The sequence below is a fragment of the Convolutriloba macropyga genome, chromosome 12 (assembly GCF_964194025.1).
Source record: "Convolutriloba macropyga chromosome 12, txConMacr16.3, whole genome shotgun sequence".
Classification (NCBI taxonomy): domain Eukaryota; kingdom Metazoa; phylum Xenacoelomorpha; order Acoela; family Convolutidae; genus Convolutriloba; species Convolutriloba macropyga.
In genome coordinates this window covers 38,901,676-38,922,436 of record NC_134479.1, presented here as the reverse complement: position 1 = coordinate 38,922,436, position 20,761 = coordinate 38,901,676, and the positions used below count along the sequence as shown (strand labels likewise).

Genomic DNA, 20,761 nt, shown 5'->3' with positions numbered 1-20,761 from the left:
AGAGTATTTGAGTTTCAAAAGACCATCCCAATTACGTGACAGTTCAGTTTACGTAATTTTAATAAAAATGATCGCATCTTATCTGGAAGAACGTTTACACTAACAATACACTCTCAAACAAACAAAAAATTCCAGCTTCAAAAACTAAGAATAAATTTTATCAGAAATCTGTTCCCTGTTTAAATGAAAAATCGACATGAAAGCTCGAATATTCTAAAAACAATCAGAAAGCTGTTCTTCTTAAACACACAAAAACACATACTTCTATTTGCGAATAAATTTATTAATATTTACTGACTATTTTGAGCATTTAAAAGTGACATCATATTTTCAACAGTAAAAGTCTGTGAAATTTGAGTAACGGCAGCTTTGAATTTGTCCATGGGCAGTAAACACACAGTTCGGTACTGGGGCATCGCTTTGTCCTTGGGACCCCACGAACCTCCGACCAAGTCTTCGGCTTCTGGAACTGGGAAACTTGCTACACATTGAGCATATTGCTGCAGTATAATAAACAGGGATATTTTCAGAGTTTTTGCGTGAACAGATGATGCGAATAAAATAAGTTTATTATGACCTGGAGACAAATTATGTTTAAAAGGATACTCCAAAACACGTCAACCCTAGGAAACAGAATACGAAAACTATTCGTAGTTTATTGCTCTTGAAATTCGCAAAAAACAGTTTCACAAAAAATCAAACCATTTTTTCTTTAAAAACATAGATCACAATGACTTTTTAGTCAATGGTGGGGCCACAATACAATTCAAATCCTTTCAAAAGACTGGGCCCCAATTATAACTCCAAAAGACTCCAATATTGCCGTCCAACTTAGTTCACAGATTCACAGCTAAAAAGAATTACAGTTCACCTTAGAAGACCTAGACAAATCGAAAAGCACCTCAGACTAAGAAACAAAAAATAGACAAAATTTGCAAAAATATCCCTGGAAAATTTCATCTTCTGGATTTATGAACTCCAAACAAGGTGGCAGCCCATCTGTGGTGTTTGGACCCTGACTTGATACGTCATAACTCTTAGACACAAGAATTAGGTGTGAAAAATTATAGGGCATCTTTTTCTGTTTGGCAGATTCGATCTCTTTGCTGAGGCACTTGAGCATGGGAGGCGCCAATAGGGGCGGAATATTGACAAAGCGTTCTGTGATTAAAAGGCCGACTGTTTTTGAACTGTTGTTGAGGACTGTTTGTATTTCAGGACTGTTGCACTTGTGGTTAATGTAGTTGATTATGGACTGCTTAAAACCCTCCTCTTTGCCTACACAAAACACAAACATATCAAAACACGCACATCCAAGTTTTAAAATGGCGTGAGTGTGCAATGCCAGAAGTTCTGATATACACAGCCAGAAGTTGACTTCCATTAAATTTCGGTATTTGTAAACTTGCGCGTTGTCTGTTTTAAGTAAGATTTCGCGACTTTAAAAAATCAACATCTCAAACTTTACGCGGTTTCCGATTAACCCGAGAACTTCTGAGTGAAATCAAGCGGAGTCACGGCTCGGCTCAATATGCAAGCCAGAATTCTCATGTGACTTAAGCCGGAGTCACGTAACATTGCTCGCAAGTTTGAAATCTGCTACTGTATATGGGAAAATTTGGTATTGAGAATTCTGAAATCTGGCATTGCAAGTCTTTTAAAGCTTGCATGAGCGTATTTCAGTTTTCAAAGAAAAAAGCAAGCATTTCGATCTGTAAGGCATTAGTAAATCAATAAGTTATGGAACTATTCTCTCGCACTTGTGTCGTTCATTATCCCCCAGACAAACTTTGTGGCCTTATAAAACGTGACCGTTACTTCGTAGCGAGAAAAAAAACTAGCTGGGGCTATAATGGGAAAGACCCATTTAAACATCCGCAAGGCGGGGCCGTAACAGAATCGATGACAAATTATTTGCAACGAAATTACAACTCTAACCAGACGGAGTCTGTCTTAGATTGACTACAGTAGTGATTCCATAAACAGTGTCATCTTCATCCATGACGTCATCACTCTCTGATTCATCATCTTCATCATCTACTTCAGCACTGTTCGTCTTCAGCACACTGCCCACATAATTGTGACCTATTATCATAGCACACTCAAAATTTACAATCAAGTTTTTCCTGTGTTTTTAAAAAGCAACATTCTGTCAATTGACAACGCTCTTCGATACTTGGTTCAATTGGCACGCATGAATGCTACTACTCGGATAATATTCGATCCTTCCAAGGAAAGTAGAGGAGTCTTTTGGAAAGCATGCACTGGTTGCCCGTTAAACAGAGGATGGAGTTCAAAACTGTCTGCTCAAAACAAGTCAGTAATAACAACAGTTCTCGCTACTTGACAAGTTTTTAGTTAGAGATTTGTCTCAAGTCGGTGCCAAGTTCTGGAACACACTGCCGGATTATCTGAGATCAGAAGTGAAATACAAAGTCTTAAAAAACCACTAAAAAATATTTATTCTGTAAAGCCTATAAGTTCCTCAGGCACTATTGAGATCATAAAAGGTATAAAAAACCTCCCCATCATCATTTTAGTACGGGGATTGAGAAAGAGCAGTTTTTGTTATAGTTTGATCTTACGCAGTTATTGATCTCATAAAACAGAGAAAATTTTTGATAGAATGGTAACAAAAATGTCACATTTTACTTTTCTGTATTATTTGACTGTAATTTCCTACGGGGATCAACAACAGTTTCACTAGGTGTCCAGTTTGTCTAATTGATTTTGATGACATTAGAACTGAAACTATATTTTTCAATTTTTGTAATTCGATTTTATAAACATTTTTTCTCCCGTTTCAATTCAATTTTAAAGGATTGAACGATCACCGTCAATTTTAAAGGATTGAACAATTCAATTTTAAACGATCACCGTCTATTTCAAACACCAGTTGGACTTCTATAAGATTAGGTTGGCCGCTGTCAAAGCAAAAGAAACTTGTTAAACTTCACAAATTAAGAAAGAAATTAAGCGTTTGCTCAAAAGCTTCGAGAATTTAAATTTTTCGGAAACTTCTAGTTCTTGAGCCTGTGTTCAACTCAGCGGATCAAGGATTGTTTCGGTTAAAGTGTATTTTTCTTGTTTGGCAATCATTGCTCAGTTGCTTTGTCTTTTCTGCCATGCGGGTCTTATTCCTTTTCTGTCATGCGGTCTTATTTCCTTTTGGTGCGCACTTTTCAAGTTTGAAGCTATTAATTTTTGAGAAATTAGTTAAACTAATTTTCGTGAAACCGTTCACAAATTTTGTCTCCCTTCGTCTTAGTTATTTAAAGAACTTTTTCACTGCCAGTTTCTTGAAAAAGTTGATGGAAAACAGATACCAAACCATTCTTTTTCAAAATAAGACTTACAGGAACTCTATCCAGCTTTCAACTAATCCACATTTTTCGTCGTGATCGTCAAAAAAATTTTGTTTGAAGGATATGAATTAATATTTTTTCAAAAAAAATAACACAGTTTCAGTATTTTTGTTCATTGTTTTTTCCTCATCTGTAGCAAAGAATTTGCAGCGTGTAAAAAGTTTATACAAACCAGTAGCAGTCTATGTTAAATTGCGAAAAATTAAGAGTAAGTTTAATCTTCAGAAAACAACAGCCTCACAACTTGTTTTCTTCATTCGACTGCCAACAAAATATCTGTTAAACCACTTTACTTTTTCTAACTGACAATGTTATCACTTCCTATGCAACGGACACAACCAAAACGAGTCGTCGTCTTTGCTATTAGAATCTATCATAAAAACCATAACTGACTAACGGCGGGCAAATTGCTCTCAAACTATGGCACGCGTTTGGATTCGTCAGTAGCAATACTTGCGGCTTCGGTACGATAGCTTGAGATTGATTGAGTGTGATGGGTGAGCAAGGGGGAGGGTGTTGAGCGCGCGTGGGGGCGAGCGTGCGGGGTTATAGGCGGAATGAGGTAGAGGAGAGGGGCATATGTGAAGTTGTGGGGGAGGGCTACGTGAGAGGGGGTCAAACTCGAAGAACCCTCCTTCAAATGAAATTAAGTTTCTTAAATAGTTATGATGAGTCAACTACTTAGAGACTGGTAAGCCGTAAGGCTCAAAGACGAAAAATTGTTACAACGAAAAATGGCATTAAAAAAGACCCGCAGGACTAATATAATTGCTACATCGCTTGAGAGCGATTAATAATTTACTATTTATCGCAAATTTATGATTGAACGCCAAAGCACGTACCTATGATCCAGTTCGCTAGCTGAGCCAGATCTATTTGGGGTTCACTTTTGTAGAAGAGCCTTCCCAATAAAGCCACAAGACTCTAAACACAATAAAGCACTCAACAGTTTGATAATTTTTCAATCTTCCAATTCAAACCATGCGCTAGTAGGATCATCAGACCTCCAAATATGTACCAAATTAACGAATAATCTGAAAACACTTTGTTCTCCCTGTTAAATATTCTTGAATAACTGCAACTCAAAAGTTGTTATGAATCAATGGCAATACTTCAGTATTCGTTTAAATCGCCAAAAAGCTAGCTTTTTTCTACTTTATGAATGAGTGCTCGCTGTTAATAATAACAAGAAAATTTTTAAAAGCTCCTCATTCATCAAAACGACCACTGATGATTGTGATTTACTCTCAACGATCAAACACTCTCAGCCATCAACGTCGCAATTTCTTTCTTCAGGTTTATACGAATAAGGAAGTGTTCTTTAATACAAAAACATGCTCTACTTGGAAATCAGTGTCAGATGGCGGGAATGCTTCAAACTCCACATTGACCTGCTGGTCCATATTAGGCACTATGACGTCATCCTCATTGGCAGAATCCTCGTCATCGTCGTCAATTTCTGAATCACTGTCATCTGCTGTATATGGTTAACAAGGGGCTTGTGACAGAATATTCATATGTTTATTCAAAGTTTCCCATTCTAGCAATTTCACTCGAACAAGTTTTTCGCATCCTAGAATTTAATTTGGTTTCATCATTTGATCTATAAGTGCTCTGATTTACATACTTCTGCAAGATTTGTAAATTATTTTTGGACGAACCAATTTACATCAGTAAGCAGTTTAATATAATTGTTTCTAACCCTCCCCTCTCCCTTTGTGGCAGAGTTCATTTTCATGCCAGCCATAGATATGTGCACTATAATCAATTTAGGCCATTAAGTTAGGAATCAAAAGGAAAAAAAAAACGTCTAAGTGGAAAATATTCTTGTATAAAATGGATAGCATAGGATAGAGATTTTCAGCTGAAGAAAATATCTTTTCAAGTTTTCCCTCCGTTAAGTGTATCCCCTTGAGTACCTTTGTATGATTTTGAAAAAAAATTTAAAAAATGACAGCCTAGAACTCTATGGTTAATTACGTTCAATTTGAGTGGTCACAACCCGAACCCTCAGCGTCATCATCATCGTCATCATAAATAACACCATCGTCGTCTGAATCTCTGGATCCGTCTTCGTAAGAGGAAGAAGAATCCGATTCCCCACCATCTCCTTGTCCACCGGCAGTGAATGTCATAGCATTACCACTAGACTGCTGTCTCATTACATGGACCTGAAATGGTAACAGAATTTTCAAATTATATAGAACTCACGGGATTATGGTCCGTATTCACTTTCAAAAAATTACATTGAAATCTCAAACTCAAACTAACATATCTCAATTCAATTTCAAAACTTGCATGTGGTTCAAATCAATTAGAACAACAATCGTCCTTTCTGTGACATTAAATATGTTCTCGGAGCGCTGAAGATAATGGATTTCATCAGCTTAAATTTTTGACACTATCTTGCCGACGCTGACATAAATTTACATTCTTAACACACTGGAACTAACGGATGCTCCTGTCCAGTCATTTTCCGAAAAAATAGGGACCTAAAATTTGATCAAAATGCTATGATTCAAACTCATCTTCTCACTGAGCTTTGACATACTCATGTCAGGTAAATTATCAATATAAGTCAAACTATTCAAAAAATGCACTAAATTATTTCAATTCTAAAACTTGGAAAAAACAAGTTGATGGCGGTATGATGACCTGAAAATCATTGCCCATTAATCCCGAACATAGATAATGCCATTAATGGAACATTTTTTGATGTTTATTGCACTGTCTATTACTGCTATTGCAACATTCAAATGTTTGGTTTTATTTACCATCAATTCAAATCTTTTCCCACATACAATTATCATTCAAACTTCTGGTTGAAAAATAGATTGAAAGAAGTTTTTTGGACTCCTCCTTGGGTATTAGACAACGTTCTGCTCATATATCAACTGATTACTAAGAAATCTATCAAAGCCAAATCGTGTCATATCCAAGGTCTCAAATTTATCTTTCAAAAGAAGTTCAGCGGCAGCTCTTCCAACAGCAGGCGACATTTGAATTCCGTGACCACTGAATCCAGCAGCAATCAGGTAATTATCAAAAACAGGGTGATAACCTATAATCCCATTTCTATCCATAAAATTGTAATCGTAGAATCCAGCCCACGCATGTGTTACTTTCAAGCTCTCAAATGCTGGAACTCTGGCAGCTAAAATAGGCCAGATTTCCTCGTCAAAAAAATCGTAATCAACTTCCAAGTTATGGGTATCTGGCTCTTGTTCTGGCGATGGACATTTTCCGCAGATATAGTACCCGGCCGGACCTTCACTTCGGAAGTAAACCCCGCTCGGGTCCACAACCATCGGGCACTTTATTCCGGGTCCGTTAGGACAGTGAAAAACGTACACATACCGTTTTCTCGGCATTATGGGAATCGGGAATTGCATTCTGGGATCCATTCGCCACCCATCTGTCAAGAAGTCGTAACAAGAACCATCTTCGGACTTCCCACCGATTCCAATCAAACGCCCTAATTGTCCCGCCCAGGCACCACAAGCGTTCACGTACTCGCCAGCGTAGATAACTGAAAGGGGCGACGCAGAAGGGAAAGCAGGGTCGCCGATAGCGGCTCTAACGACATTTAGCTGTTCGCCTCTATCGATGATATCAGGAAAACTAACAATATTTGCTTGAACATATTGCACTCCCATACTTTCATTTTTCTTTCTCAGAGCGCTTAGAAAACTCCACGGATCAAACCATCCCTCATTTTCTATTCCCAAGGAGCCTCCCGCAATGTCATCAACGTTCATCCACGGATACACTTCTTTCAGAGAATCTGATGAATAAAGTTTTAACTTTGCTCCTGACGCAATTTGTGTTGCATTGTTTTGGTGTAGCCGGTCCATTCCACTTTTAGTTGCAAGAAATAAATACCCAGATTTTTTAAAGCTAATATCAACAGGATCTTCGCTGAAAACTGTTAAATTGCTCTTCGCATTTTCCAAAAACTGAAAGCTATCTTTAGAAAGCTGAATATTTTCTGGTATTGAAAATTGTTGTCTGATAGAGCCAACGCTCAGCACTGTCGACGATCTTGAATAATTCAAATCACGGTCAAAAACAATTACATCAAAATCTTTGTTGGCCTTGTGAGTTTTTATGTGATAGGCGATACTTGATCCGATGGCCCCGCCACCGATAATTGCGAAATCGCAATGATACGAAGGTTCCAAGCGACTCGCATTTCGTTTTTGAACACTCGTCACAGGTAGATTCTGGCTGACATTTGGCCTTTGACTCGAGGATTGTAATTGTGACCTCAAAGCGCAACTGTGAGCGACCAAGGAAGCAACCAGACGTTGCCGCAACATACAAATCAAATACTTTCTGAAATGAAGACCAATTTAATTAGAGGAAACTAAAATTCATTCTCAATTTCTTCAAGACTTTAGGGGACTGAATGAGGACAACTGAGGATTTGCTAAGTAGTATAGTCAGTTTGATCTCTTTAGGATATATCTTTCAGACCAATCGAGCAAGGCAAGAGATTTACTTCAATCAATAACGGAAAGACTAATTGAAAAAGTTGTTGATCGACAATTACGTTCTTTTGAGGCTTTCTATGCTGACAAATGGGTTCTGGCTTTGCCACTCTTGTATGGACAATAACGACGTGCAGAACAGTGATACTTAATTGAAAGGAAAAATTCATAACATAACCGACTAAACGTCGGAAGAATTGCTCTCAAACGACTAGTGGGAGCTCTAATCAATCGCAGCCTGCTTCAGTCGGGGGGGGGGGGGGGCCTAAATGGGACTAAGAAGTTGAATAGTGGGCTTCAAATAACCACATTAGAGGTTAACATATACCACTAGTAAGATTTAAAGTAAAAAATGGCACCAGTTTCGGCGCACTTTTCATTTGACTTTTACTATTAAATTGCCGCCAATTGAGTTCAGCTGCTTGAAATTGTGATTGAGAGAGAATTTTAGATCACGCGAAACGCAAAAAGTCAAGGGCGTAAAAGTCACTCGAAAATTGTTGAAAATTTTGCATAAAAAAAGACACACACACGTTTACAATAATTGCTATGCACTTCGTTCAAGAGCAATTAATAATAACAAGACGGCTCGTGCCAGTCTGCGTGTAGCACCCTGTGCCACATGTTTCTCAACCTTGTCAGAAAATATTATTTGCTATCACAGTTTTCGTCCAATTATCCTAAAGCAATTAGAAGCAGTTTCTTTTGATGAAACTCTCAGAAAGCAAATCATTCACAATTATCTGGTTCATTTTCTGGGCAGAGCATTGTCATTGATGAACAAAAGCTTCTATTAACACACAGTTGACTGCAGAGCAAGTAAAAAACATTTTAGCTCGTATACGACGAATATGGCAAATGATATCGCTTCATGAACGTTTTTAACATCAAAAACGAGCATACTAAGTGCATTGTGAGCTCAACTTGTGGAACATGAAGGCCAAAGGCAGGAATAGGCGATGCCAGCAACGACGCACATGCCTGCCCGGAGGGTTTGAACATTAACACTACTTCCAACTTGAAAATGAATAATATATTAAATTGGTTAAATTATTTAACTACTTATTAACCCAAACAAAAATAGACAATAAAATTGACAAAAGATGACATCAAGCCATCAAGGTTATAGAAAATACACCCCTGGATCAATCTTGAATACCTTTTCTTAGTTTTCGCTGTTTTAACACACTCAACAAAAAAGGCACTAAAAAACTAAAAAAAGGCACTAATGAGCGTAAGCATGCTCTCGTTTATTGTTCTTGATTTAAATGTGTTGATTAGCATCACAAAAAATAGCATCATCAAAATTACAAAACAAACAAAAATCTTGACATCCTAACAGTTCAGCTCTCTTCAACAACGGGAATTAATTTAGTGCCCAAATCTCCTATTTCTTTTTGTCACACCTTTCAGATTTGGATGGACAAACCGCTCTTGCTTCCAATATTGATTGTTCGAAAAACTTTTACCACTCTTCTTTGACCATATGCTTTCATTTCGTTGCCTTTTATCAATTCTACTATGTTTTGGCTCACGATCACTGACCACTATAACACTTTTGGGCAACAAGCGATCGTTTGTTCGATTAGGATTCTTTTTACCGTCATTTCTTGAGAGCAAAGTGCCTTGATCCAGTATTTCATCAGGTTCAAATTCGAGATGACGCATCAAATCGTTTGTTTTCGAAAACAATTTATTACAACAATAACACTTGTACAATGTCTCGTGAACATTTACTCCCGATTTGGACTGATGAAGTTTGCCTTTTTCATGACGTATGATTTGCGACACACTTGTACTAACTTCAATGTCGACGTTACAAAGATAGCATTTGGTCATTTTCCTTTCAGTGTGCAATTGCTTTTGTTCACAACTTTTGGATGAAGATTCCTTGAAGTCTGAAAACGATACTGACTTGGACCTTCGTTTTCGCCGTTTTTGTGCATTCTTTCGAATTCCAGCTGCCATCAAGTTTCGATATTTTCTCGGTGAAAACAAATTAATTCTGGGTAAAATTTCAGCAGTAGAATTGTAGCGGACATGCAATCAAAATTCAGCCACTTTTTGAGCACCGTTCCGCGAAGGCAGCATCAGTAGAAATCACTCATAAGTCACGTTTCGCAATAAAGTCAATCAAACACGGCCGGTAACGGCACAACACAAATATATCTGAAAGACAGGTTCTCAGAAAAACTGTATTTCGTTTTCTTTACTGAAACGTAAGAAATTGTCGGTTAAGTACGATTCTATACTCTTAATTTACAACCTTTAGCAAAAGGAATCCTTTCCGTTTGTTCCCCCTCAGATGCACGTTCCATGTGATTGACTATGCAATGACACGTGCCCTGTAACTGGGGGTTGCATAACATACTGGAGCGGGGGGGGGGGGGTTTGCAAACTGAAGAAGATCCAGCAAAAAATTTAACAGAATCTGTTCTAGTCGTTTCTAGTCTGTTCTAGAATCTCTCCTTCCGATAACAACATTTACGTAACCCACCAATGAGACTAGACCATCTTTTTCCGTCATTTTTTTCAAGCCACTGTTGGTATCTGAAGAATGGTGAGTGAAGATCAACCAGAAAAAGACAGTCTAATCAACTCCAGTGGGGTGTTACTTATGCAACTGTTGTAATCCCAACAAGAGTTGAATAAAAACACAACGACCCGATTGACATCGCCCTCCCGAATTATCAAAAATTCTTGATGGCGATAACAAGCATATCTTAATATCCATTTCTTCTCGTTAGAGTTTGAAAAAGCACACACTTAAAAAATATATCTAAAATTGACAATTTAAACGTTCCAAATGAAAAACATGATAATTCGCAATAAAAAACATTTCGACGAATGTCATTGTAATGTATCTTTTGTTTACCATTCGTCTAGATGCTTCAAATATTGCTTTTGAATGACAATGACCAGACTGTTACCGTGCATAACCAACGCCTTCGTTCTGCCGATAAGATTACAGAGTTCTCCACTCTTTGTATAGCAACAATAACGAGAACAAAAACCGACTAACTTTGGAAAAGTTGCTCTCAAACGACAGGCGGGCCAATTTGATTCAGAGGTGGCTGTAGCATAGATAAATTTTTGTGTGCAAAAAATTTCCAATTAGAGAGGGGTTCGAACCCTAGCGCATTAACCACTCGGGCATCAGGCATTCGCATCGTATCATCTTCCAATGTATTATCATTTATCAATTTAGATCACACAAAAACCAAGAAGTCGTGCCTGAAAAGTTACTCGAGCAATGATATTGAAAGAAAGTTCTGGACGAAAAGCGCAGTAAACATCCAAGCAAAACTTTTGCATTAAAAAATACACCAGTTTACAATAATTAATTCAAAATTCGCTCGAGAGTAACTAAAAAGCGATTCTGAACTTCGACCTCTAACCGCAAAATCAGTTTTCCGTCATTGCGCAAGACTTCATCGACCACTTATGCTGCTGATTTTATCACAGCACGAGTTTAGAAAGATCTTTTTTAGCAAGCGAAGAAAAATGGCGGTTATTGTCTGATAATTTGAAATCGCATGAAAATTCTGGGATATTTTGAACCGGGTAATCTGTCACAGTGGCTAATTTGATCTGACATCATTTCATCCAATTCAAGAAGACACTCAATGCAATCCGGTGTCACAAGGAAGAAGCCACATCTAATGTAACATCGCATACATTTGTAATTGTTATAAAAACCGAAAAACAATTTAGTAGGAAAACAAAATAACCGGACTTTTTTTTTCTTTAATCGAACTTTTTACAAGTATGTACATACTTATACAATAAAACACTAATCCTGTACATCTAGCATTTAGTAAATTTTGTTAAATAGAAAAATCAGAAACTAGTCAAGTTGATCTCATGAAATCTGTGATCAATTTAATGCGATTGACCTCCTCTTTCAGACAAAACCTCGACCGTTACTTTATTTGTTCTGTCATACACAACCCTGTCAGAAACGGGTAACTTCCTGTTAGATAATCTCTCGCTTTCCTGCTCTCGAAAAGTGTCCAGTTTGCTTTGTTTCTTGTTGTGTTTTTGAACATCTTCAAGTTGCCGAGCTCTTGACCGTCCCAAAAGCTTAACAGTCAGATCTCTGAAATGAGCTGGATTGATTCCCAATTTTTTCAAATTCTTTTTCTCTTTCTCAGTTTTGATTTTTAAGCCATCTGACTTTTTCTTAGTTTTTCGTTTCTTTTTGCCACCTTTCTTGACAACTTTGATTTCAGTGTTAGCGATTGGTTCTGAACTTGACGATGGCTGATTTTCTGGGTTTGGTTGAGCGTTTTCTTCACCACTCGACGTTTCACCCTCTTCACTTGAACTTAATATCTTAACTTGTTCATACGATGTCCGCCAAATTTGCAACTGGTCAGTGGTCAACAGTTCCTCTATGTTCTCAACCTGAGCTATATCAATATCCAATTCATTCAGCATTTGCTGTTTAGCAGGATCCAGTTTGTCGAATCCTTTCACAAGAATCGAACTTATATCTTCTGGACCTGATTCGTCGCCACTACTCTCTTCATTTTCAGAGGAAGAATTTTCTGAATCATCTCCCGGTTCCTGTAAGTTTGGATCAAGAAATGCACGAGCTCTTCGTTTTTGAGCTTCTGTTACACTTTGAAAATCGACTGACTTCAGTTTGGGCAAAGCTGAAATTAAATTCATAGGGTAGTCTGAATTATCTGCACAAGGGTTGCCGTCCATATAAATAACCAATATATCTTTGGGTAACTCTTCTGTATCCAAAACTTTGATTTTATTGTGAGATAGGCACAAGAACTTCAGCTTCTCCAAACAAGTTAGACCAGATATAACTTCAATTCTGTTATGTTGCAAATAAAGATGAGTTAGTTTTGCACTGAAACATTCGAGGTTTTCTATTACAGCGATGTTTTCGCGGTCTAAACGTAAATGGCTCATTCCTTGAGTTAGCCAATCAGCTTTCTCTTCAGCTGTCATTTTCTCTTCCTTGGCTTTGCTATTTGCTAACAGGGTTCTTTTCATAACTAACGGAATGTCTAGAACTTGTATTGGTTCTTCGTTTTGCTGCCAATTGGGGTACATTTCGTCATAACTATCAATGTACGCTTGAGGTTCACCCTGGATTCTAACTTCTTTCATTTTCGCAGATTCAACAGCTGTTTCCGGATCATAATTTGCTTGTCCTAATACGGGTACAATTCCAGAACTTTCTGGTTCGGGTTTTGCATCTGCAACTTTACTGATCGCACTTGCACTGCGAGATTCCGGCTCCATTTTCAAAATAGTTAACACATTGAGACCTGAAAAACAGCAATCATTTGAAACAATGCGGTAAAGGCACATGTTATAGGATCCTATCGCGATCTTGGCACAAAAAAGCATCATTGCTTTATTCCGCTAAAATTACAGCCTGCTTAGAGCTATCCAACCCCCTTCATTTGAAGATGTGAGATATGTATTGCTTACAACCTCGAGGAGTAATGCTGTTTCAACAACACACATTAAAATCTCCGCTTCTGTATCCAGTTTCTGCTTTGACTTTGAAGGATTCTTGAAAAAATCGTCTCTAAACTTGAGTGAATTTGGTTAAATATAAACATTCATAACATTTTAACTGCGCATATTCTTATTTCTAATTCATACATCAAACAGCGTGGGATGTACAGGGAAGAATATTAATCAAATCGACAAGCAATATTCATCTAGAATTGCACATCTAACAAAGTTTCTACGGCATCGAGCGATAGTTAGAAAGCAGAAATGTGAATTATTCCCATTCTGGTGGACTATTTTTAAATCTATATTTTATGAGATCAAATATTTCAGAAAACTTAAATTGAAACCAATAAACCATTTCAACATTTGCTATTCAGAAAGCACGAATGTTGAGAATCATCACTGATTTTCATCAAAGTTTCATGCGAATACCAAACAGTGTCGATTTTTCATAATCAGAAAACAATGGGAACAAGGTTTTTTTAAATCCTTGAAATTATGCAATGCCTATCTATCAAATTCTAAACGCGACTTTTTTCTGCCTTCTGTGCTATCGACTCATTATAATTGCTCATTGACGACCAATTTCCAAATATATTTAACGACAAAAGAGAAAGCCGCAAACCCAAAAATAACACCCAAATTCATCAAGGTTCCAGTCCAACTACCATCATTCATATAGTCAGTTCCATTACGCCTGTTGACGTCGCTCGACCTGCTATTAGTCGAATTAGGTGAGGTCATATTTTGCGATGTGATGGCTCGACTCATTTCTGCTTCCCGTTGTTTCGTTAGGTCCTGCAGTTTCTAAAATGACACGCAAATGTTTCCTTCAAGGGAAAAAATAGTGTTGTAGTGGGAGGGAAGGCTTGACACCTAATTAGTGAGTGGTAATTCAATGTTTTGACGCGGCTCCTAGAGCCCCGCATATTGCTGTACGTTTAAAATACAATACGTTTTTGCGGTTAAATTTGTATACGCTGCTGTGATGTTGGTTAGTGGGCGCTCACTGTTCAGTCAATTAGAAGGCCAACTATCAATAATTCTGATTTACCTTGAAGAGCTCCGGAAACACTTCTTGGAATATTGAATCTTTGATGTTGTGTTCTATACTCTGCAACGCAAGCTGTCGTTTCTAAAAAATAGACAAAACATTGAGAAAAAAATAATGATTCAAATTTATATATTTGACCCCAAAGTTATATATTCCAAAGTCAACATCGAATTTTCTGTCAAAAATAATAAATGAAGCATCATTAGATTCTCGCGAATTAGCCGTAATAGCCTGACAGATTCAATTATTTTATATCCAAATATGCAGAAAAGTATCAATGCACTCTTCTGAAAGCCACAGCTCGTTCATACCGTTTGCACAGATGTTTCAATGCTCCCTAAAGTAGGCGATGTCTCAAGCATGAAACTTAGAAGTCCTGTCAGAATGGTAGATACACACCACGCTGGGTTCCAAGTGTCCGGGTGGAAATCACTGATAGATAAACACAATCTGGTGTTCGTCTTGAATCTGCCGTTTGGCGTTAACATCATAATAGAAGGAGGCTTGAATGGGTACTCTTTAGGAAATATCAATTTCCCATGATAGAATCCTCCTGAAAACAGACGCATTCCAGATTGGATCTATTCTGAGGCGGACCAACCACTGCAAACACGTTGAATTATGACGTAACTGATATCGCTACAAACACGTGCAGTTAGGTGATAACGCTTGCAACCAATCAAATTTTCATATTGTTGCCTTAGCCGTAACAAATTATAAAATTACATGAACGTGTTCCAATAGATTGACAAGTACAAGGTTTTAGAAATTATGTTTGCTGGTATTTTAAGGCCTAAACTTTTCATATGCCTTTAAAGTGATTGTTAAATGTAAAAGTTTAACCAAAATTTTATGGTTACAAAAATTTTGAATTTACATTTCACGGATTTAAAAAAAACGCTTCATTTTAATTTCCAGATGTAGCCTAATTCATAATTTCCAGATGTAGCCTAATTCATCAGAGGCGGCTTGGTTTAGATCTATCATTAGAAAATTCGTTATTTCTACATCACCATTCGCATATGATTATACTGTTCAAGCCTTAAACAAATTTGGACTTCCGTACCTGCATATACGCTGTCCGAAGGACCCTCCACAACATAGTGCCTGTAATATTTACAAGCATCATAGTCACAGTTCAATTTCAAAGAGCTCTTAGACGCCAATATTTACGAAAGATCAACGTTATTACCATTCTAAAATATTTGTAGGAAGAGGCGCAGCCGTGATAAACGGTACTGGATCTCTCATGAGACGGAGATAGTCTTGCCTCAGCCGAAATGTAGAGGTACTGGCGGCCATCTTTGTTCTCCAGTTTAAATTCCAATTTACATTTTTATTTTTGAATCTGGAAAAAAACATCAACATTATCAACCCAGCTTTTCATTTTTTCATTTATCTAAAAAAGAATTCATAATGAGGAGATAAAATCTCAGTCATCAAACGATAATTTACATTTGACGAGGCATACCGAACGTTTATAACATCCTGCTTCAAAGAATTTCAACTATTGAATCGAAACAAGATTTAGGGAATAACCAAGGGAAATTTTTAAGTTCCCAAATCAGATTTAACAGTCATTCAGTTCGAGTTTTTTGATGTTTCTACAATCAGCGCAGTTGCATGTCAATCGCCATGAACACATCTCGTTGAAACTGCAGTTGAAATAGTTGATACGCCGTCGAAAGTTTCGTCTTGTAATTGCAAAGCTTGGCCACATCCACACCGAAATACTGTCCAAAGCGGTTAGCCAAAGTCGTGGCTGGCAGCCAAAAGTCTCCTTCTTGCTTGTTCCTCTTAATTTTCATTTCTTTGCACCTGTATTGTACTGATGACATTCTCTTATCAATCTTTACAATTTCCACTTTATCAGTATCTTAAAATCCAGTTCGAGGTTTTTTTGTACACTAAATAATTTTCAAGTCGTTTTTCGAGGCTTTCCACAAAATTGCTCCATAGGACAAAATTGGTACGATGTAGCCTTTGTAGAGACTCAAGCGTGTATAACTGTCTGCTGAGTCATAGATATTACGTCTGATCAAATGGAACGCTTTGACGGCTTTACCGCAACGAAATTCGGCCTATGAAGTCCATGTTAACCAACTGTGAAATATGAGACTAAATCTTTCTGAGTCGGACAATCTTCTACTTCAACAACCCCTATGCGCACTCACGCGTCACCCTTGAAGAACATTAGGCTACATTTGGAAAGATTGAGTTGAATAAAATTCTCTTTACTCCACTTCCACAGCCTAGCCGCGTCGATTTGAAGCGTTACTGAGCGATCGGAAACAACTTTTGTTTGTTTTTTTCTTCTTTTGGTATATAAGATGTTTGAGATTTTTTCGATGACGGTAGAGAATGTCAAAAAAGTGAAACTCTAGTTTCACGCAGGGGTGAACCTTTCGCAACTCACTGACAGTGTCGGCACACTATTGCTTACGATTTGAGAGAAGAGTTTTCACATCAATAACCCAATACTTCTTGTTCGTCAGCTGCTTGAAGTAATCTGGGTCACCATACCTTCTAGCGTAAACCACAGCAGATATTCGTTAACCAAATCCGTTCAAGATTCTTTTCATTTCGTCGATGTGACAATGAATATTTCTGTTAAACTTGCGACCGTTAATAGAGTTCCTTACAATATCTAGCCACAGAACAAAGTTGTTCGCTGTCTTCAATTTTCATTTTGTCAGGATGTGATTGAGATCTTTGAATTCTTCTCATTTCCTCAGCTCCACATTTGCGGACTTGAAACTGAGCCCTCAAATGCAATAGAGTCATCCAGATAGATTTTGTCTATCGCGATAGGATAGAGAATTCTATGTTATCCAGACAGCTAGCTCCGATAGGACATTTACAATAGCTACGTAGGATATGCAAATAGAAACTTAGCTGGCAGATTGCCGGAAAATAGCCGCAATAGCTTCCTAGATCTGTACTCTCAAAAAACAGTAAAAACGACAGACCAAAGAAACTCGTCTTTTCATTAAAGGCTGATATGTTATATTCTGATTAAAAATCAGTATAAAATTTTGCTGCATCTATTAATTGCTCTCAAATAACCTTCATTTAGAGTGACACACGCCCATTTGACCTTATCTCTTTGAATTAGAGTGAATAAAGCTCAATTTCAAAGTCAGGAAGTCATTTTTTAGAGCGAGGTAAGTCAAGTGTGACCAAAAATTTAATCACGCGAATGAACAAAAAAACTCGCTCCACAAAGAGCGAAAAATGACGTCACGCATGCAATTCAGTTGAAATTGAATGAACGAATGAACAAAAAGTGGCTGTGACGTCATATGGTCGTAACAAAAATCATGACGACGAAATAAAAAAAACCAAGAGAAGGCCAATATATAAGTTTTTTCTGCCTCTATTAGCTGCTCTCAAGTCTTCATTTAGAGTGACGCACATACATTTGACCTTATTTCTTTGATTTAAAGTAAAGAAAAGTCAATTTCAAAGGGAGGAAGTCGTTTTTGAGAGTGAGGTAAGTCAAGTGTGACCAAAAATTTAATCACACAAATGAACAAAAAAACTCGCTTCAAAAAGAGCGAAAAATGACGTCAAGAACGCACTTCAGTTGAAATTGCATGAACAAATGACTAAAAAGCAGATGTGAAGTGGCTGTGACGTCATATGGTCGTAAAAAAATTGTGACGACGAAATAAAAAAGAGAAGGCTAATAATAGCCCCAGCTATCGCTGTATGGCTATTAAAAATTAAAATATGGGTTCTTGTATTCCCCAGTGCAGTATAAATGTCTTATAGTAGTACTCTTCTTTTTCAACAACGGTTGCTATCGATTCTCTGACGATTGCGTGACACCGGAGAGAGCGAAATCCGCGTATCAGATTACAGAGCTTCGCACCAGACCAAGCCTGTTTTCGTTCTTATGTAAATTACAACGTCTCCGTAGTAGTCCTCTTTATTCTCACTAAGCTTACATGCCATCCTTTTGATGACTTTGGAGGCAAAAGGGCCAGCTCCGTGGGTTGATGTTTGCTTTCTATACGAACCGGATCCGTTGTTCTTACTTCAGTGTTTTTTATCTGCTCATGATAATTAAAAATTATGTGGTAGATATTTGGTAGCTTTTGGCATACGGGTTGAAGGTTTTTCTATTTTCCCATAGTCGGTTTGCTCTGCTGTCGAGTCCAGCACTATCTTTGGTTGCTCTTTTGATTTGCGAAGGTTTCATTTTGCGAAGTCTGAACAGATTGATCGATTTTTACATAAACGCGTACGTCAAAATTAGAGTCGGTGTTGCGCTTTCCTTATGGTAAATGTTATTGGCGCAACTTCAAATCACTCTCTTGAGAACAAGAAGTGGAGTAACATTGAAGAACGATTGCGTCGGTCTAAGCAAATGGTTACGAAGTCTGGTTTCAACCTTCATACCAACGCCAAAGAGAAAATCGTACAACAAGCAAAAAGATTCCCGCGTTGGGAAAAATCATTCCCTGGCACGACGTCATAAATATTTATTGTGTCAGAAGCGGTACACGCGACGTCTTTAAAAAGCTAAAGGAGACAGGTGTCCCAGTACTCCACATCCTTTACCTTCTACAGTCAGAAAGAAAAGACAAAGATCCAGAAATCCTGAAGCAGTATAGAAAGCTACACCTCGACTCTTTTCTGGAAATCAAGACTCTGACTTGTGCTGAAGTATGGTGGTAACCTCAAAGTGATCATCAAAAAAGGTAGAGTCCTTCCCAAAAAAAGCGAAATAAAGAACAGAATATCGATGAAACGCGGAAAATATTTATGTGAAGTACCTAGAGATTGATGTCCCTGGTAACTGATCAAAACTATTGATTTCATCTTCAAGTCATCTTCAAGATTGATGTCCCTAAAAACTAAATACAAATTCATCTACAAGTCAAAAAGAAATCTAAATGCATGGGAAAACGTGTAAAACCTGTAAGAACATTATTCATACGAGTGAAAGGTCTTCTTTTGTGTGTCAGGCAACACTCTTATGCACCTCAAGCCGGAATGTATGGCTTTGTCGAGTGTATCCATATATATATATATATGCAATGACGGCGCTTAGTTTTACTGCAATGCTTCTCTGCAACTTTTATGTGGAAAAGAATGGACGAGAGAATTTCAACCGATGTTGAAGCATGGCTAACTCGCTTGAAATGACAGAGAAACTTAATATCACCAAAACAAGAAATCATGGGAGGAGCGCATAAGCGAGCTAGTGGATCAGAAAGTGGAAATTGCTCTGAAATCAATCTGTGAAAAAGCAGAACAGATTTTTGCTGCTGTTGCCTTCGTAGACAGAACCTCGGAGCAGAACCGTCAAAGCAAAGATAACGGAAATTACAACAGGAAATCTTTTCTAATACAAGTGATTAGGGAAAATCCATACAAAAGCACAGCCAAAAATCTTCTCCCAAAACATGAAGAGCTGAGTAGAATACAGCACCTGATAGGATCAAGAACAGAAATCAATGAATTCAAACAACTTGGAAAACTTGACACTGAGCGGAGCAAAGCTACAACAATACTGTTAACGGTATCAAATGAATATGCAGCTGGACTAACAATTTTGAATAATCAAAAACGGAGAAACAACCTCAGAGAGAAATGACTATATACTTCCTGCTCTGCACTCTCAAAAGTGATTGCTGAGCAAGAAAATGCCATTCTAAAGAGAAGACGAGAGCTGTTAAATCAGAGAGTGCCACCCGAAAAACTCAAGATCAGGAGCTTGGATTGTTCAACGACCGAGATATGGAGATGTCTCACTGAAACGGGCTAGTGGCTAGGAGTCCTAAACATTCTGCAGCTAAACCCGGGGAGGCTGGTGAATGAAGAGAGAAAATTAAGGTTGAAAAATGGGGTACCATTATCTAGCTGCTCAATAATATGCCAACGCGAAACCTGGTTAGACTATAATATCAGTACGTTGGAACTTCTCGTCGAATAAAATGTCTCTAGATGGGATAGAGATACTGTGAACGGCAAAACCAACACGGCTGCATCCTGATAGCTGTCAAAAACTAAATTGTTTTCTTAGAACTGACGTCTACACTGGTTGTAGTGTTGCATGCAAAATCAAACTCTATTACACTGAAATCACCACACTATAGTTCTAAATCTCCCCAAAGGCAGCTCCAGCCGCTACAGCATAATCGACTTAAATATGCTCCTGGAAAACATTCCCAATAACCTACCAGCCTTAATCTCCTGCAACCTCAATGAAGAGCTGGACGACACTAACAATTTCAAATGAACCTGAAGAAGAAGTGATAGAAGTTTTTGAAGAAAAACCTGACAGGCCAGCCATAGATTGCCCCACATGAGCGCAAAATATACTAGGTGAAGACTTCTATCGCCATTGTAATTTG

At 37.8% G+C, this 20,761-nt stretch overlaps 4 protein-coding genes across 5 annotated transcripts in view; all 4 read right to left on the bottom strand.

Annotated features, from left to right (window-relative positions):
* Positions 1-262: 262 nt before the first annotated feature.
* LOC142351252 (protein BCCIP homolog) overlaps positions 263-20,761 on the bottom strand; it is a 443,863-nt gene continuing 423,364 nt past the window's right edge. Inside the window, exons 2-7 of one of the 2 annotated variants that reach the window (XM_075403399.1) lie at positions 5,374-5,538; positions 4,709-4,842; positions 4,208-4,289; positions 1,939-2,085; positions 950-1,278; positions 263-503 (exon numbers count right to left, since the gene is read on the bottom strand). In XM_075403399.1, the coding sequence (XP_075259514.1) occupies positions 291-503; positions 950-1,278; positions 1,939-2,085; positions 4,208-4,289; positions 4,709-4,842; positions 5,374-5,527 (1,059 nt within the window). In that variant the 5' untranslated portion in view covers positions 5,528-5,538 and the 3' untranslated portion in view covers positions 263-290. The remainder of the gene's footprint in view (positions 504-949; positions 1,279-1,938; positions 2,086-4,207; positions 4,290-4,708; positions 4,843-5,373; positions 5,539-20,761) is intronic. The other variant, XM_075403400.1, reaches the window with a different exon arrangement.
* On the bottom strand, positions 5,878-7,707 carry LOC142350359 (FAD-dependent oxidoreductase domain-containing protein 1-like). The gene has a single exon (XM_075402196.1). The coding sequence runs from the start codon at positions 7,682-7,684 to the stop codon at positions 6,233-6,235; it is 1,452 nt and encodes a 483-aa protein (XP_075258311.1). The 5' UTR covers positions 7,685-7,707; the 3' UTR covers positions 5,878-6,232.
* LOC142351200 (uncharacterized) lies at positions 11,576-13,142 on the bottom strand. Its single transcript, XM_075403320.1, has one exon. It carries the CDS (start codon positions 13,118-13,120, stop codon positions 11,738-11,740), a length of 1,383 nt encoding a protein of 460 aa, XP_075259435.1. The 5' UTR covers positions 13,121-13,142; the 3' UTR covers positions 11,576-11,737.
* LOC142350998 (ubiquitin-conjugating enzyme E2 J2-like) lies at positions 13,407-15,790 on the bottom strand. The gene is made up of 5 exons (XM_075403039.1): positions 15,589-15,790; positions 15,463-15,503; positions 14,708-14,949; positions 14,397-14,477; positions 13,407-14,149 (listed from the first exon to the last, which is right to left on the bottom strand). Exons 1-5 carry the CDS (start codon positions 15,762-15,764, stop codon positions 13,904-13,906), a joined length of 786 nt encoding a protein of 261 aa, XP_075259154.1. The 5' UTR covers positions 15,765-15,790; the 3' UTR covers positions 13,407-13,903.

Bases quoted from the DNA above. Each gene is read 5' to 3' on its own strand.
- LOC142350359 (XM_075402196.1), bottom strand. From the start codon at position 7,684: ATGTTGCGGCAACGTCTGGTTGCTTCCTTGGTCGCTCACAGTTGCGCT.
- LOC142351200 (XM_075403320.1), bottom strand. From the start codon at position 13,120: ATGGAGCCGGAATCTCGCAGTGCAAGTGCGATCAGTAAAGTTGCAGAT.
- LOC142350998 (XM_075403039.1), bottom strand. From the start codon at position 15,764: ATGTTGATGTTTTTTTCCAGATTCAAAAATAAAAATGTAAATTGGAAT. The intron at 14,950-15,462 runs GTACGGAAGTCC...GTCTGTTTTCAG, and splicing joins TTCGGACAGCGTATATGCAG to GAGGATTCTATCATGGGAAA. The intron at 14,478-14,707 runs GTATGAACGAGC...TCTATTTTTTAG, and splicing joins TTGAAACATCTGTGCAAACG to AAACGACAGCTTGCGTTGCA.